At 40.5% G+C, this 17,458-nt stretch overlaps 1 protein-coding gene across 6 annotated transcripts in view; it reads right to left on the reverse strand.

Moving 5' to 3' along the window:
- The window catches only part of Ppp2r2b (protein phosphatase 2 regulatory subunit Bbeta), a 417,822-nt gene that overhangs the window by 7,359 nt on the left and 393,005 nt on the right, over positions 1 to 17,458 (reverse strand). For all 6 annotated transcript variants that reach the window (XM_031365583.1, XM_031365585.1, XM_031365581.1 and 3 more), the window contains one exon: positions 16,055 to 16,224. In XM_031365583.1, coding sequence (XP_031221443.1) covers positions 16,055 to 16,224 — 170 coding nt within the window. The remainder of the gene's footprint in view (positions 1 to 16,054; positions 16,225 to 17,458) is intronic.

Here is a 17,458-nt window from a genome sequence, read left to right on the forward strand (position 1 = left end):
AGAGAGAGAGAGAGAGAGAGAGAGAGAGAGAGAGAGAGACTGCTAGGGTTGGAGAGGTGGCTCAGCAATTAAGAGCACTGACTGCTCTTCTAGAGGTCCTGAGTTCAAATCTCAGCAACCACAGGGTGGCTCATAACCATCTGTAATGGGATCTGATGCCCTCTTCTAGTGTGTCTGAAGACAGCTACAGTGTATGTACATATAATAATAATAATAAAAAGTTGCAAGGAAAAACGACTAAGTAACATACGCAGGCAGACCTATTAGAATTACACTTGACTTATTAACAGAGACTCTAAAAGCTAGAAGGACCTGGACAGATGTTCCACAGACTCTAAGAGACCACAGACTCCAGCCCAGCCTACTATACCCTGCAAAACTTTCAGTTACCACAGGTGGAGAAAGACATTCCATGATAAAACTAAATTTAAGAAGCATTTATCTACCTATTCAGCTCTATAGAAGGTGCTAGAAGGAAAACTTTAGGTTAACTACACAAAAGAAAACAGAAGGAGTAAATATTCTCAGGTTACCAAATCAAAAGAAGGGGAGCGGGGAAGACAGTGCACTATCATAACAAAAATAAACAGTAACCAAGGAACAGGGCTCACTGATAACATTCAACATCAATGGTCCCTGCTCCCCAACAGAGTACACAAACAGTATGAGATTAGGGCATAGATCTGGAGGAGAAAAGAGATGTGAAGATCTGCTATCAGCCTACCTGTTTTCCTAGGAGGTGGCCTGTGGGTTCCCAGGGAATTTCACTGGAGTTAATGAACTGGGACAAAGGGGTGGAGTTGGGGGAAGGCTCTGGATAGAGGGGGACTGAGAGGAAGGATAGATAATTTGCGACAGAGCTGGGTATGAGACTGGGGATTGGATTTGGAGGAGAGGAGGGTGAGGTGGGATAATCGGGCTCACCCTTCTGCATCCAAGAAACATACCTTAACATCAAGGATCACCTTCGATTAAGACATCACCTCAGGGTAAAAGGATGGAAAAAGATATTCAGAGCAAGCTGGTGTAGCCACTTTAATATCTGACAAAATAGATTCCAAACCAAAACTAATCAGAAGAGATAGGGAAAGACACGATACACTCAGAGGAAAAATTCACCAAGAGGACACTGCAGTTCTTAATGTCTATGCCCCAAGCAATGGCACCCAGGTTCATAACAGCAGCACGACTACAGCTTAAATCACATACTGACCTTCACACACTGATAGTGGGTGATCTCACCTCACCAAGGCACCAACAGAGAAATGCTGGAGCTAATTTACGTCATAAACCAAATGGACTTAACAAATATTACAGAACGTTTCATCCAAACACAAAAGAATATACTTTCTTTCCAACACCTCATGGGACGTTCTCTCAAACTGACCACAAACTTGGATATGAACCAAGTCTCAACAGATAAAAAACAATCGAAGTAACACCCTGCATCCTGTCTGACCACCATGGATTAAGGTTGTATAGTGACAACAACAGGAAGCTTACAAACTCATGGAAACGGAACAGCTCACTACACTGAATGAAAATCGGGTCAAAACAATTTAGAAAGAAATTAAAACCGTTTATGAACTGAATAAAAATGAAAACACAATATACCCAAACTTAAGAGGCACAATGAAGGCAAGTTCATGACACTAAGAGCCTACGTAAAAATATTGGAGAGATCTCATCTCAACAGCCTACCTGAAAGCTCTAGAACAAAATAGAAATCATACCTAAAAGGAATAGATGGCAAGAAATAATCAAACTCTGGGCAGAAATTAATAAAATAGGAACAATCAATAAAAAAATGGTTCTTTGATGACATCAATAAGAACAACAAATCCTTAGCCTAATTAACTAAAGGGCAGAGAGAAAATATCCAAATTATTAAAATTAGAAATGAAAAGGAGGAATATTATGTGGACCTTGAATCAATACGGAGAGTCATATAACAACGGACACTGAGGAAATCCAGAGAATCATAAGGACATACTTTAAAAGCCTGCACTTCACCAAATTGAAAAACCTAAAAGAAGTGGACAATTTTCTCAATATATACCGTGTACCCAAATTAAATCAGGATCAGATAAACCATTTAAACAGACCTATAACCACTAGTGAATTGGAAGCAGTCACTAAAGGTCTTCCAATCAAAAAAAGCCCAGGGTTAGATGGGTTATGTATGGGTTTCTTCCAGACTTTCAAAGAATTAATTCCAATACTCAAATTATTCCACAAAATAGAAAAAGAATGAACATTGCCTAGTTCATGTTATGAGTTATCAGTTATCCTGATACTCAAACCACATACTCAAAAAGGAAAGAATTACAGACTGATTTCCCTAATGAACATAGATGCAAATATTATCAATAAAATACTTGTAAACTGAATCAAAGAACACGTCACAGAACTCATTCACCATAATAAAGTAGGACTCATCCCAGAGATCTGAGAATGTTCCAACGTAAGTAAATAAGCTGTGGAGAAATTAGGGATACAAGGGACATATCTAAACAAATAAAGCAATATACAGCAAGCCTAAAGCCAACCTTATTTTACACTATCTCTGTCTTCAGACACACCAGAAGACGGCATCAGATCCCATTACAGATGGTTGTGAGCCACCACGTAAGTTGCTAGGGATTGAACTCAGGACCTCTGGAAGAGCAGTCAGTGCTCTTGACTGCTGAGTCATCTCTCCAGCTTGCCAAACCTTAACTTAAACGGAGAGAAACTCAAAACAATCCTACCAAAATCAGGAACAAGAAAAGGTTGTCTACTCTCTCCACACCTATTCAATATAGTTAGTATTTGAAAGTCTTAGCTAGGGCAATAAGGTCACTAAAGGAGATCAAGTGGATACCAACAGAGAGAAGTCAAAGTATCTTTATTTGCAGATACATAAATGACTCTAAAAATTCTACTGGGGATACTCCTACAGCTGATCAATACTTTCAGCAAAGTGGCAAGATACAAAATTAACTCACAAAATCAGTAAGCTTCCTACATACAAATGACAAAATGGACTGAGAAAGAAATCAGGGAAACAACGCTTTCCACACTAGCCTCAAAAGTATAAAATATCTTGGCTTATCAATAATCAAGCAAAAGTTTGGTGAAAGACTTGAGACACTGAAAAAAAAAAAAACTGAAGATATCTGAGGATAGAAAGTTTTCCCATGCTCATGGATCGGTAGGATTAATATAGAAAAACTGCCAATGTCCTAAGAACAACATATAGGTTCAATGTGGTCTCTATTAAAATTCCAATACAACTCTTCACAGATCATGAAAGGACAATTTTTAGCTTCATATGGAATCAAAATATACAGAATAGGGCTGGCGAGATGGCTTAGCGGGTAAGAGCACTGACTGCTCTTCCAAAGGTCCTGAGTTCAAATCCCAGAAACCACATGGTGGCTCACAACCACCCATGATGAGATCTGACGCCCTCTTCTGGTGTGTCAGAAGAAAGCTACAGTGTACTTATGTATAATAATAAATAAATCTTAAAAAAAAAATCCAGAATAGCTAAAAACAATCCTGAACAATAAAAGAACTGCTGGCAATATCATTATCCCAGACCTCAAATTGTACTACAAAGCTATATTAATAAAAACAGCATGATATTGGTGCAAAAACAGACATGTTGACCAATGGAATCTAGTTGAAGAACCAGACATAAACCCACACACCTAAGGTCACTTGATTTTCTTTTTTATAAAGAAGCCAGAAATATATAAGAAAAAGCATCTTCAAATAAGTGTGCTGATAAAACTGCATGGGTGTATGTAGAAGACTACAAATAGATCCACATGCACAAAATTCAACTCCAAAGTAGGTTGAAAATATTAACCTAAAGCCAGATACACTGAACCTAATAGAAGAGGAAGTGGGGAATAGTTTTTTTTTTTTTTTTTTGGTTTTTCGAGACAGGGTTTCTCTGTGTAGCCCTGGCTATTCTGGAACTCACTCTGTAGACCAGGCTGGCCTCACACTCAGAAATCCACCTGCCTCTGCCTCTCAAGTGCTGGGATTAAAGGCGTGCACTACCACTGCCCGGCTGAGGAATAGCTTTTTACTCATTGGCACAGGAAAAGGCTTTCTGAACAGAACACTAGTGGCAGAAGACCTAAGAACAATAAATGGGTCCTCATGAAACTGAGTAGCTTCTGCATGACAAAGGACATCCTCAGTCATCAGGGAAATGCAAATCCAAACCATTTTGAGATTTCATCTTACACCTGTCAGAATGGCTAAGATCAGAAACAAAAACAAAAGCAAAAACAAAAAAAAAGTCCATACTGACATTAGGATAAAGCATCAGCCTGCAAAAGGAGAGATTTTTACCAACTACACATCTGATAGGGCTAATATCTAAAAAAGAACTTAAAAAGCTTGATATCAAGAGAGAACTTAATTATAAAAAATGGAATGCAGATTTTTATCAGGAAATTCTCAAAAGAAGAAATGCAAATGGCTGAGAAACACTTAAAAGAAATGTTCAGCATCCCGAGTCAGCAGGGAAATGCAAATCCAAACCACTTTGAGATTTCATCTTATACCTGTCAGAATGGCTAAGATTAAAAAAAAAAAAAAGTCCACATTGGCAAGTCAAGTAAGGGAAACACTCCTGCACCGCTGGTCGGACTGAGGTATTGTACAAGCACTATGGAAGTCAACATGGAGGTTCTTCAGGAAGATCAGAATCGATCTACTTCAAGGTCCAGCTACACCACCCTTCTGCGTACACCTAAAGGATGCTTCAACATGCCATAGAGACACTCATTCAACCATGGTCACGCTGCTTTGTTCACAATAGCCAGAAATTGGAAGCAACTTAGATGTTCCTCAACAGAAGAATGAATAAAGACAATGTAGCACATTTTACACGATGGAATATTATTACTCAGCCATTTAAAAAGTGAAATTGTGACATTTTTAAGTAAATAGATGGAACTAGGAAAAAAAAGCATCCTGAGTGAGATAACCCAGAGTCAGAATGAAAAATATAGTATGTATTTGCTTATCTGTGGACATTGGCTGTTAAGTCAATGATAAGCAAGCTACCGTCTGTAGAGCCACAGAGGTTAGGTTCACAGATGAAATCTCAAAGTGGTACTAGAAACAGATCTTCCTAGGAAAGGGAAATAATAGTATGAATGAGGGAAAGGGTGACTGAACAGGATGATCAAGTAAAGAGGGGAGTAGATAGGGAAGATGGGAACAAGAAAGGGGATATGGGAAGAGCTAAAATCAAGGGCCATTTCAATGGTAGTGTAGAAGTCTGATACAGTAAACGCTTCCTAAAACATATAACTATAGGAAAGTTATCTAAATAAAAAAATCACCAAATAATGGGGGAAGTCAGAGCCCCAAATGGACATCTCTTATCACCAAATGAAGCTTCCAATATGAGGAATAGGTTACATCTAATTGAGGTGTTGGTCAAAGGAGTCCCATGAGAATCCCCAAACAACTCAGGCTATTGCCAAATTGATCTCCACAAACCCTATTATAGCAAGGCCCTATTGCTGAAGGCAACACCTATCCAACCCATTGAACATGGAGGAGTTGAACTGGTGCCTACTTGGAGCCTTCACTCCTATGTTCTGGTCTCTTTTGGCACAGGAAAGCACTCTGTGTGCTATCAAAGGAGAAACAGAAACACCAGCCCAGTTGCAAGTCCTTCTTATTTACAGTGGTGTCCTGCCTGCAAGATGTGCTAGGACAATGGTGGCACAAAGTTTGTGGGAATGACCAACCAATATCTGACTTGACTTCACGCCCACTCCATGAGATAGAACCCATACTTGACACTACTTAGGAGACCTAGAACTTGAGACTAGATAGACCAGGGTCCCAGGGTGAAATTAACTACTACTATTCTACTAAAGCAGTGGTTCTTAACTTTCCTAATGCTGTGACCCTTTAATATAGTTCCTCACTTTGTGGTGACTACAACCATAAAATTATTTTCAGTACTATTTCGTAACTGTAACTTTGCTACTGTTATGACTCATAATGTAAATATTGACATTTTCCAATGGTCTTAGGGTAGTCCTGTGAAAGGGTCATTCAACTCCCAAAGAGGTCATGACCCACGGTACTAAAAGAATGTAGCAATAAAAACAATTCCTAATGGCATTCTGCTATAGACAGCCTTGCTCAGTCTTCATCAGAGAATCTTCATCCTGAAGCAGATGGGAACAAATATAGAGACCCTCAGCCTGACTGTGTACAGAAAGTAAGAGACCTCTGAACACTCTGCCCTAAACAGGATGTTGCCATCAAATTCCTCAGGGCTCACGGAACCCTGTGGAAGAGGATTCAGAAAGGTATAAAAGTCAGAGGGGATGGAGGACACAAGAGATAAAGGTCTTATAACTATAACAGGATCAACATACATATGAACTCACAGAGACTGAGGTAGTATGTACAGGACCTGTGTGGTCCTAGAACTGAAAGGAGAAGTAGACATATGCCCACATTGATAACCAGGAGCAATCTCCAACTGATAAAAGGAAATTTAGTTTTCTCCAAGGGAGTCTCCCTGAGAGAGAAAAGCTACTCACAAGGGTAAGCTGCATGCTAAGTAGTAGATAGGCTACAGCCTCTCCTTTCCCATCCTCTCCTCTCCCTTCTCCTCCCCTCCTCTCTTTTCCCCCTTCTCTTTTTCCCTTCCCCTCATACCACTCATTTTCTTTCTTTCAGCAAAAAGTCCTTTGCATATATAGTTTTGTGATTCGGGATACCTGAGTGTGCAAACAAGTGGGCCTCTGTTTCTATTTGTTTCTTGTGCATTTTCCTGGGCTCCCTCCTTCTGTTTTGTCCTATTCTGATGTTTGTTTTATTTTATTATTATCCCTGAGATGACTGTTTGTTTTCTAACAAGAGACATAAAGGGGTGGATCTGGATGGGAGGGGAGGTGCAGAGGAACTGGAGGAATAGAGGATTAAATAAAATTAATCACAAGAGATTAAGAAGGACTGTCCCTCATTAAAGAAAAATTAAGTGATATCACGGTATTACAATACTAAGCATGTATGTGCCAATCTCCAGTGTATCCCATTTCATAAAAAGTGTACTGCTGGAATTAAAGGCACACATTAACAGCAACTCAATGATAGCAGGTTATTTCAATATCTAACTTTCCCCAACAGATCATCTGCATAAATGAACAAATACCAGAATTAAATGACATTGTTCATCAAACAGGCCTACCAGATCTACAGAATATTCCACCCAAATACCGAAGAATGTGCATTCTACTGAGCAACCCATGGAATCTTCTCTATGATAGGCCATATCTTGAGGCACAGGATAAACCAAATTCAGAAACAGCCTAGTTATCCATTAACTTATAACTGAATAATAAAATCTGGTATATATACACAATGAAATACTCTTCAGATTTAAAGGAAATGGAAATAATGGAATTTGTAGGTAAATGGATGGAACTGGAAAATACTATATGGAATGAGGTAACCAAGAAAGACTGCACATTTCCTCCTTTTTTTTTTTTTTTTTTTTTTTTTTTTTTGTGGATTCTGCCTCTGAACCCTTAGATTTGATTATATAAATTGGATAGCTGGGAAAGTAGACTATGATCATGGGGGGGGGCAGGAAAGGCTTGCTCTAGAGTGGGATAGTAGGAGGCAGGTGCTAGGATGCAGTAATGGGGGGGTGCTGTAACTGGAAAGTGGGAGGGAGGGTAACATAGCAAGAGAGGTAAGAGGAGAGAAAAATACTATGAAGGATGCTTGAAAAATCCAGAAGAAAACATTCTTTTATAGGCTTTCTTTAAACATTTATATATTTATAATAAATATGAATACAGGGGTTTGTTCTTGTTGTTTTTGTTTTTTGTTTTTGTTTTTGTTTTGTTTTTGGAGGGGAACTGGGAAAGAAGATATTGTATGGCATGTAAATAAAGAAAATATCTAATAAAAATAAGTATGAATACGTTATTTCTTAATGTAGTGGGCTGATGGTTCCCTTTCAAGAGCTATGATGTCAACTATGGGAAACTTCTTCTCAATATGTTCTGAAATTTCATCTTACTTCAATCAGAATGGCTGAGGTAAAAAAAAAAATGACGACTGTGGTGGTTTGAAACTGCTTGGCCCAGGGAGTAGCATTATTTGGAGGTATGGCCTTGTTGGAATGGGTGTGGCCTTGTTGGAGGAAGTGTGTTACTGTGGGCATGAATTTTAAGACCTAGCTGCCTGGAAGCCAGTCTGCTAGCAGCCTTCAGATAAAGACGTAGAACTCTCAGCTCCTCCTTCACCAGGCCTGCCTGGACACTGCCATGCTCCTGCCTTGATAATGGACTGAACCTCTGAACCTGTAAGCCAGCACCAATTAAATGTTGTCCTTATAAGAGTTGCCTTGGTCATGGTATCTCTTCACAGCGATGAAACCCTAAGATAGCAGCGAATATTGGTGAGAACATGGCGAAGAAGTGAACCCTCCTTCCCTGTTCGTGGCATTGCACATTGGTACAGCCACTCTGGAAATCAGAGCCAAAACAGCTAAAAGTATTTCTATTCCATGAGCTAGTTATACCAGAGGAATACAAGAGGTTTATCCCCTGCCCCAATATGGGCTATTGCCATTGTTCCTTATTGTTTCCCAGAACTTGAAGATAAGACCCGATTGCTGGAGATACTATAGGCTTTAGAATCAGGATTTAGGGGGAACTGAACTAGAGCTGATCTGGAAGCTTCCTTCCTCAGGACTGGCTCTCCTATGAGCGTGCTGTACAAGCTGCCAAGGGAGAGGAATAATTAGTAGTCCTACCAAGCAGTAAAAGCTATTAACCACCACAATGACTGGGCCAGGAAGATATGCCCAATGGGGTCAACAGTGGCACTTTTATCTTAGGGGTAAGCAACAGCTGTATCATAAGGCCTGCTCAGTTGGAAGGTCTCGTACCATAAACCTAACTACTACCCATGTCTGGAGGAGTCCTAGATTTGAGAAGAGATCACTCCGCCACTACCGCCATTTTCTTAAGCCAATAAGATTGCTAAGTATATTCTAAAGACTTATCCTTATATTTAAAGTATAGTTCTTAATTCTTACCGAAGAAGCTTCTTCTCTTAACAGATAGAGACAACCACAGAGACCTATAAATGGCCACAATGCAGAGAATAAATGACCATGGGGTACACACTCCCAACTGATACACCAGCAACACAACCCCTATATCTAAGGCTCAGAAAAAAAAAAGTCACAAAGAGAGGGTGAGAAGATTGTAAGCGACAGAGGCCCAGGATGCCTCGATGCTACCTAAAGTCCCCTAGACATGACAAAGAATATATGCCCATGAGTTCTCAATAATGTGGTTGCCTGAACAATACCTGGATTAGTTGACATGCTAACTCAGACTGGGGAAATTCTACATGGTCCTACTCCTAGACAGAGAGCTATAGGTAGGTAGTGGTTGTTAAGAGAGGGAAAAAATCAGTTTTCTTTAGGGACAAGCTCCCTCATAGGTTGTCTAATTCAAAATAGGCACCCCTGCACATACATAAATTTCTCTAACAGTTAGATTATCTGGATGAGAAAAGCAAATATCAGAATTAAATGTCATTGTTCATCGAAGGGACCTAAAAGATATCTACAAAATATTGTAGCCAAACACCAAAGAATATACATTCTAATGAGCAACATTAAGTGGATTCACTAGGCCTTGTATATACATGTGCATCTATATTTATACACACACACATATGCAACGATAATATATAAAGAGGTCATAAACTTGGGAGGGAGAAGGGACACAGGAAGAGTTGGATGGAGAAAGATCAGGGATGACATAGAGTGCAGAGCTCATGGATGGAGTTTTTAAAAAATAAGATTAAAAAAAATACTTGAATTAGTAAAAAAAAAAAAAGCTGTTTACCCACCATGATCAAATTGGATTCATCCAAGAGACACAGGGATGGTTCAACATACATAAATAAACAAATGTAATAAATCACATAAAAACAGATACAAGGACAGAATCATTACATGATCATCCTATTAGATACAGAAAAGGCCTCTGACAAGTCCAACATCCTCTAATGAGAAAAGTATCTAGGGATACAGGGATCATATTGCAATATAATAAAGACAATATATGCCCAGCTTACAGCCAACATCATGCTACTTGGAAAACAAAAAAAAGCATTTCCACCAAAGTCAGGAACTGGAAGGGTGTCCTCCTCTCTCCCCATTCCAAGCACAGTGCTCAAAGCCTTAGCTGGAGCCACAAGACAAATGAAAGAGATAGAGGATACAAATAGGAAAGGGAGACATGAAAGTATTATTTGCAGAGGATATGACACACAAGAGTCTAAAAACCCTACCAGAAAGTTGCCACAGCTTATAGCACATTCAAAAAAGTAGGATAGAAAATTAATATGTAAAATCCACAGCATTCCTATATTCAAGTGATGAACACACGAGGAATGGTCCCACCCATGCCTCAAAAATATCTTGGAACAAATCTACCCAAGGAAGTATAAAACTTGTATAATTAAAATTCTAAGACATTGAAAAAAATAAATTAAAGATATGTGAAAATGGCCATCCCAATGAAGCTATCTACAGATTCAATGCAACTACCTATATTTAAAGGCTGGCAGGCTTTCTCAGTAAATGCCAGATTATATATATATATATATATATACATATATATATATATATATATATATGTATATATATATATATATATATATACATACATACATACTGAGTTTCCCTCATTCAAAACACTTTGGAAAGCAGTATTTTGGATTGTATATATGTAATGAATTAACTTGTGAATAGGCCTTAAGTCCAAACATGAAATTTGTTTATATTTCATATACCTTATATATAGCCCAAAGTTAGTTTTATATAGTACTTTAAAATGATATTCATGAGATGAAGCTTGTGTTCACAAGATTCAATATGGAATTTTCCACTGTGGCTTTATGTTGGTGTTCACAAAGTTTTGGACGTTCGATCATTTTGGGTTAGGGGCACTCCATTTTTATAGTAAACATTTAGGTTTGTGCGGCCATGACTAGCTGTTCTAGCTACTCGACTCTCCTCACACGGCATGAAAGCAGCCAAAGGTTGGTATTGATCAAAATCAGGCAGAGTGGGTGGATTCAGCCTGTACAATGTAGGTGGCCCACCTCTATTCTGTAGGGAAGTTTGAAAACAGCTAATGATACTGAGGTCTATATTCACAGAAACATGCCTGGCTCTGTTGGTGTATGCAGAAGAATGCACAGTGGGCACACTGTCCACTCACGTCTACCACATCTTCCTCTTTGACTGTTCTTTCACTGAAGAGATTGCTGCTCCAGCAACAGTCTGTGTCAGTGGTTCTCAACCTGTGGGTTGTGACCCTTTCACAAGGGTTGCTTAAGATAGCCGGAAGACACATATTTATATTATGATTCATAACAGAAGCAAAATTACAGTTAGGAAGTAGCAATGAAAATAATTTTATGGTTGGGGGTCATCACAACACAACGAATGGTATTCAAGAGTTGCAGCTTTAGGAAGGCCAGAGAACCACTGCACTAGGAGATGCTGGGATCTCTGCTCTGTGTCCATGGGCCGAGGTTGGGTAGGTGGATACCGTGCTGCTCATGGAAAGGGCTTCCATCTGAAGTTCTTTACCCCAAGACCATTCTAGATACTCACTGAGAGTTTATAAATTTTAGATACTATATTACCATCTTTGTATTTAAATTTAAGTGGCCCCAAGGCACGCTTTTCTAAATTAAAATAAAACGTGGTACTTCATCTGAATCCACGTGCCGAGCCCCCTCTTTCTTAGTGTTCTCCACATACGATCTCCAAGTCTGGCGCCAGCCGAATATGGCTTCAGCACCAGGACCTGTAGTCTAAAACTAGATTTGTTCTAAAAGCCTTTTCCCAAAATAAAAGTAATTGTGTTTGCCACCAAGTGTCCCTAATCTTCTCTTTTCTAGGCAAGGCACTCTGGCAGGCTGCCTGCTGCAATTCCACCCACCCACAGGTTCCAGACACAGCCCTCTTCTCTTTTGTACCGAGGAGCATGAAATTATGGGGTTTATCTTCTGCAGCTGGGAAAAGGCACTAGAACCGTGTCGGCCCAAACACCCAGGGCTGAGGGGCTAGTACTGGGTAGGATCTTCTGAGCTGAGCCTTGAAGTCTAGGCTTTTAGGGGAGAATCCAATTCTTGCACATGGGGTATGCTTTTTGAACCACATGGGTAATGCAGTGATCATACTATTGGCCCTGAATTCTGGCTTGTTTGTTTGATTGGCTTTTTCGAGATAGGGTTTCTCTGTATAGCCCTGGCTGTCCTGGAATTCACTCTGTAGACCAGGCTGGCCTCGAACTCAGAAATCTGCCTGCCTCTGCCTCCCAAGTGCTGGGATTAAAGGCATGCACCACCACCGCCCAGCTCTGAATTCTGGTTCTTAAGCTCTGTTGTGATGTGCTGTGGTCCTCAGTCAGCCTTCCTAGACTCCAGAGCCTATGACCCCCCTTTCCTTCCTGCTCTTCTTCTCTCTGAAGACATTGCTACTTCTTACAACTTTCCAGGGGATGATGGGGAATTTTGCTCCCAAGTCCATGGGCTAAAATGGGCTGCCCTGTTGCTCATGACAGCTGTTCCTGTCTTGTTCTCAGTTCCTTTGATGTCACAGTCAAGGCCAACTTCTTGTTATCGATCCATTGGTCTTACACCATGAGAAGCACTGCCATTCCTTGAAGCAACTTGAGTTATCTCCCCTTCCCTTCCATCCTTCTTCTTGCGACCGTTCTTAGTGACTCAAATACCCTGCTCTTAACTACTAGGTCCATCATATCCAATGTTTGTCCCTCTCCCCACTCTCACATGACTCTTCTATGCAAGTCCCTTTCTATTGCTACTTTCTTCCTGTCAGGTCTTCAAGGTCATTGACCCAAGTGCTTTGTTCTTTCTCAGCTCCTTAAGTTTGGGAGTCCATTGTGACAACTTCACTCTTAGTGTGCATGTTCAGCAAACCTCTCCTTTTGAATTATACCCCTGTAACAAAACTGCACCATAAGTTAAATCCTCCTGTCTGTCATCTGTGTCAAGCTGATAAGTGGAAAACAATCTTATTATTTGTCTTATTTTATTAAAATAAATTTTGAGACAAATTTTATGTATCCCAGGCTGAGGATGTCTTTGAATCGATCCCCCTGCCTCCACTTCCTAAGTGCTGGCATTACAGATGCGTACTACCATGCCCAGTTTATACATTACTGGGGAATGAGCCAGGGGCTTCACGCTTGCTAGACAAGTACCAAACGAGTTATACGCCCGGCTCTTTTCAAGGTCCTCAAGTTTTAAATGAACAATAGAAACCGCAAGCTGATCTCTGAGTGATGTTATAGTTCTTCCGTTTGGTAAATGAACATTTTAAAGATTTTATCTGTAAACACCAGATGAAGTGGTAAGAAACATGTGGGTGCTCCCAGCATGGCATTTATCAGCCCCCTGCATCTGAGCTACTCGCACGGCTCTCTTTCCTCTGACAGAGGAGCTACCCACCTCCCTCAGGCCAAGTCTTCAATGAGCTCCATCCCTTCTTGTGTTCATTCCTTGAGGACTCAGCTACCTCCGTTGTCTCTCCATTGTTTATTCCTATCGTCCCCAAACACACTGTAATTCCCTTCTGCCTGTATCCTACATTCCACCTACCCGTTCGCTCTGTTTTCATAGCTAGCTTCTATTGTCAGACCCTTTCTTCACAGTCTCTTGCATATCCTCTGATCAGATAGCCACACTATTCCGCATATTCCTCTGTTAGGGTACTTGTAACCTCTACATGCCTAAGGCCAGTGCTTAATGCTCAGTCCTTTTCTTTTGAGGTTTAGCAACAGCATGGTTGGTGGCTTTTTCCACCTTGAGATTTTGTCCATTTGACCTCTTCAACATTCCAAGTTTTCCTTATACCTTGCCGGCCCCTTCCACTCACTCTCCTTTACCAAGTTGTCTTCTTATTCTCAGGCTGAAAACCCCAAGGGTAGTCCTGGTCTCTTTTAAATATACTCACTAGCTAGAGGGCTTCTTCTAGTTCTCTGGCTTTGAAGACCCACTGTGTACTTTCACTTGACTGTCTACCTCCTATGCATGTTTAAGTTTCATTAGCTTAACATATTCAAAGCAAAACTCTCTATCTTCTCATCTAAATAAAAAGACAACTCCACTTCTCTAGTTGTTAAAGACATTAAGCCATGGGATATCTTTCAACATTTCCCTTCTTATGACACACATCAGACCCTTATGATTTTACTTTGGAATTACGTCAGGAATCTAGGCCCCTCTGTTGTTGCTGATACCCACATTAAAGCTGCTATCACTGATTTACCAAAGATTGTGTACTGGCTGGTTTTGAGTCAACTTAATACAAGTTAGAGTCATCAGAGAGGAAGGAGCCTGAGTTGAGGACATGCCTCTATGATACCAAGCAGTAAGGGATTTTCTCAACTAGTGATCAATGGCAGAGGGACCAGCACATTGTGGGTGATGCCATTCCTGGAGAGGTGGTTCTGGGTTCTATAAGAAAACAGGCTGAGAAATCTAGGGGAAGCAAGCCAATAAGCAGCACCCCTTCCCAGCTTCTGCATCAACTCCTGTCTCTGGTTCCTGCCTGTTTGAGTTCCTGTCCTAACTTCCTTCAATAATGAACAGTTATATGGAAGCATAAGCCAAATAAATCTTTTTCTCCCTTACTTGGTGTTTTGGTCATGGTGTTTTGATGCAGCAATAGAACCCTAAGATAGTTTGTAGTAACTTTAAAATTCATTCTTTCTATAGCTTCACCTATCTCTGTAACAGTTTTTCCTCCCTAGTACAACCAGAATGCTCTTTTAAAATTATAATGACAAATTATTCTGGAGTTGGTAATGGATCTAGAGCTCTGTGAATATACTAAAACCCAGGGAGTTACATACTCTGAAATGAGTGAATTCTGTGATAGATGAATGTATCGCTAGTAAATCACTATAAATCAAACCTGTCTTCCTAGATGCCCCTCTCTCTGCCTCATTTCTTTTTATCTAATTAAAGATATATTAAAATAAGAGTAGTTATTTCTGTCTCTTGATTGATCTCCCTGTCCCTTGCATGGCTTTTTAATAGCTTTTCTGCCACTAAGGCTGGTCAAGCTCTTTCAGTGAAAATTCCCCTTGATAATGCCTTCTCCTTTGTTCCCTCCACCCATGTCCCACCATCCTCTACCCAGAGCTAAGGCCAAGTGCTTCTTACATGGAGTCTTGGCTTTTCCCACTTCCACCTTCAGTAAGCAAGCAGATGCCACAGACTCTCCATCCTCCGTGCCCTTCCCCTATCCCGCCACCATTTTGCCTGCATCAGCATCATCCCCTTTCCTGTAGCCCGCTTCCCACACTGGAAGGTAAAACCCATTGTTTTCAGTGCCATTTCCTTGTAGGAGACCTTTTTATAGAGCTCCACTGTGCCAAGCCGGAGACAAGTAAAGCTTTCAGTACCAGAGTTTGCAAGACTCCACCCTGTTTTCGTCTTCCGGTTCAGCTTTCTGTCTTCCGGTCCACGGTCACAAAACTTTCTCAATCCACAGTTCTCTTTTCATGAGGCCTTTGGCTGTGGTATTTTTTAAGCACATGCTTTTTCTACCGAGTTCATGACAGTTTCTCCTTCATCCTCCTCCTTACCCTGCACAGCTTCCCGGTCTTGGGCTCCCCTCTTCTCAGCACCATCCCTTTTACAAGTGCTGTGGGTTCCTTGTTTATCATCAGGCTTCTTCACTAGAGATTTACTGGAGCAGGGCCATGTTTATCTTGATCACTCTAGCTATGATACCTATCTCATAAAACATTCTAGCCAGTAACTGCATAAAACTGGCCCATGTGCATCCTCATCTTAAATCACACGGCGTCTGCAGCCCTTAGTATTTTATCAAACCCATCACTAGAAACAGTGTTCTAACATTTGCAGGCAGAGGCAGATGAAAAAGCACACAAAGGAGAGTGTTCTGGGTGCCGAGGGCTGGGTTGGTGGTCTGTACCTGGTATGTCTCGATGGGGCGATTTTCCATGTTGAGATCCCAGACTTTCACGGTTAGATAGTCTCTGGTCATGATATACCTCCCACTGTGGCTGAACTTCACATCCGAAATTGAAGAGATAATTTCAGAGAAAAACGATCTGTTGCTTGGATCTTCTGGCTCTTCAAAAACTGCAGAATGTAAGAAAGACAAAGAGAAAATGTGATGAATACAGATAACCCAAGCTTGTGAGTAGGCTCTGAAGTTGGGACCAGCCGGAGAGCTAACGGTGAACTTTCTAAGTAGGGCGGGTGTCTGTGGAATATAAAGGAGTTACCAACAGTGGCAGCTCCCTGAAAATAGAAAGACTAGTGTATTACTGTTTTTTCCCAAGGGGTTGGCATGCGACCCATCTCCTACTCAGCTTGCTGGGACATTGCCTGTTTGGAAACCCCAGATCCGGATCACATTTCCCCTCATCTCTGAATGTCATGCGCATACCTGTGTTGTGAGACATCTTAGAATTCTCTTTTCTTTCACCTCTCCTCCTTTCTTCCTATCTATCTCCTCTCATTCTCCTCCCTTCCAGTCTTTTCCTTCTGCCTTCTGCCTTTCCCTTCTTTTCCTCTCCTCTCCTTTCCTTTCCTTTCCTTGTCTTTTTTTTTTTTTTTTTTTTTTTTTTTTTTAAGTGGTGTTTGGGAACAAACCCAGAGTCTTACGTGTATTAGGCAAGTATCACTTAGCCACATACCCAGCCCTTGGAGTTATTTTCCATGCTTAAACACTTTTCAGTTTTTTTTCTAAAACATGCCATCTCTATTACTCTAAAATACTCACAATGCACAACTCAGCAGTTTTGTGTATCATGATGTGTTTATGTAATCATACCACAATCTAAATTCAGATATTTCTAATAACTCCCTCACAAGGCAAAGGAAACACCACGACAAACCCCTTTATTTCTCATTCCTGTGAATCCAGCTAACTGTCAATCCACTTTCCTATAAATGCAGTCATAGCACATAGGTCATTTGTGCCACACTTAATATTCAATACTGTTTCCAAAGTTTATCAGGTTGCAGCATGTTCTTTGCTAAATCATTGCATGGAACTTCAGTGTTCTGTTGACCCATTGGTCTGTTCCCACTGACACAGATAATGGCACTGTGAATATCCACTTATAGCTTTTGTATGGACATGTGTTTTCGTTTTTCTGGGGTTGTGGTATAGCAAAGCCCCAGACTACCTTAAAGGATAGTCACACCATCCTTTGACTAGGTGACTTAGGTGCCCCAGGTATGTAACTAGTGCCTGCAATGTCCTTCAGGTACATTTTCTACTCAGTCTGATTTTTGATTCTCTTTCTTGCTAGATGGGGCCAGTTTCAACTTCTCATTAGTATGTCTCCTCAATGTCTTTTTTTTT

The sequence above is a fragment of the Mastomys coucha genome, unplaced genomic scaffold (assembly GCF_008632895.1).
Source record: "Mastomys coucha isolate ucsf_1 unplaced genomic scaffold, UCSF_Mcou_1 pScaffold13, whole genome shotgun sequence".
NCBI classification, from domain to species: Eukaryota; Metazoa; Chordata; class Mammalia; order Rodentia; family Muridae; genus Mastomys; species Mastomys coucha.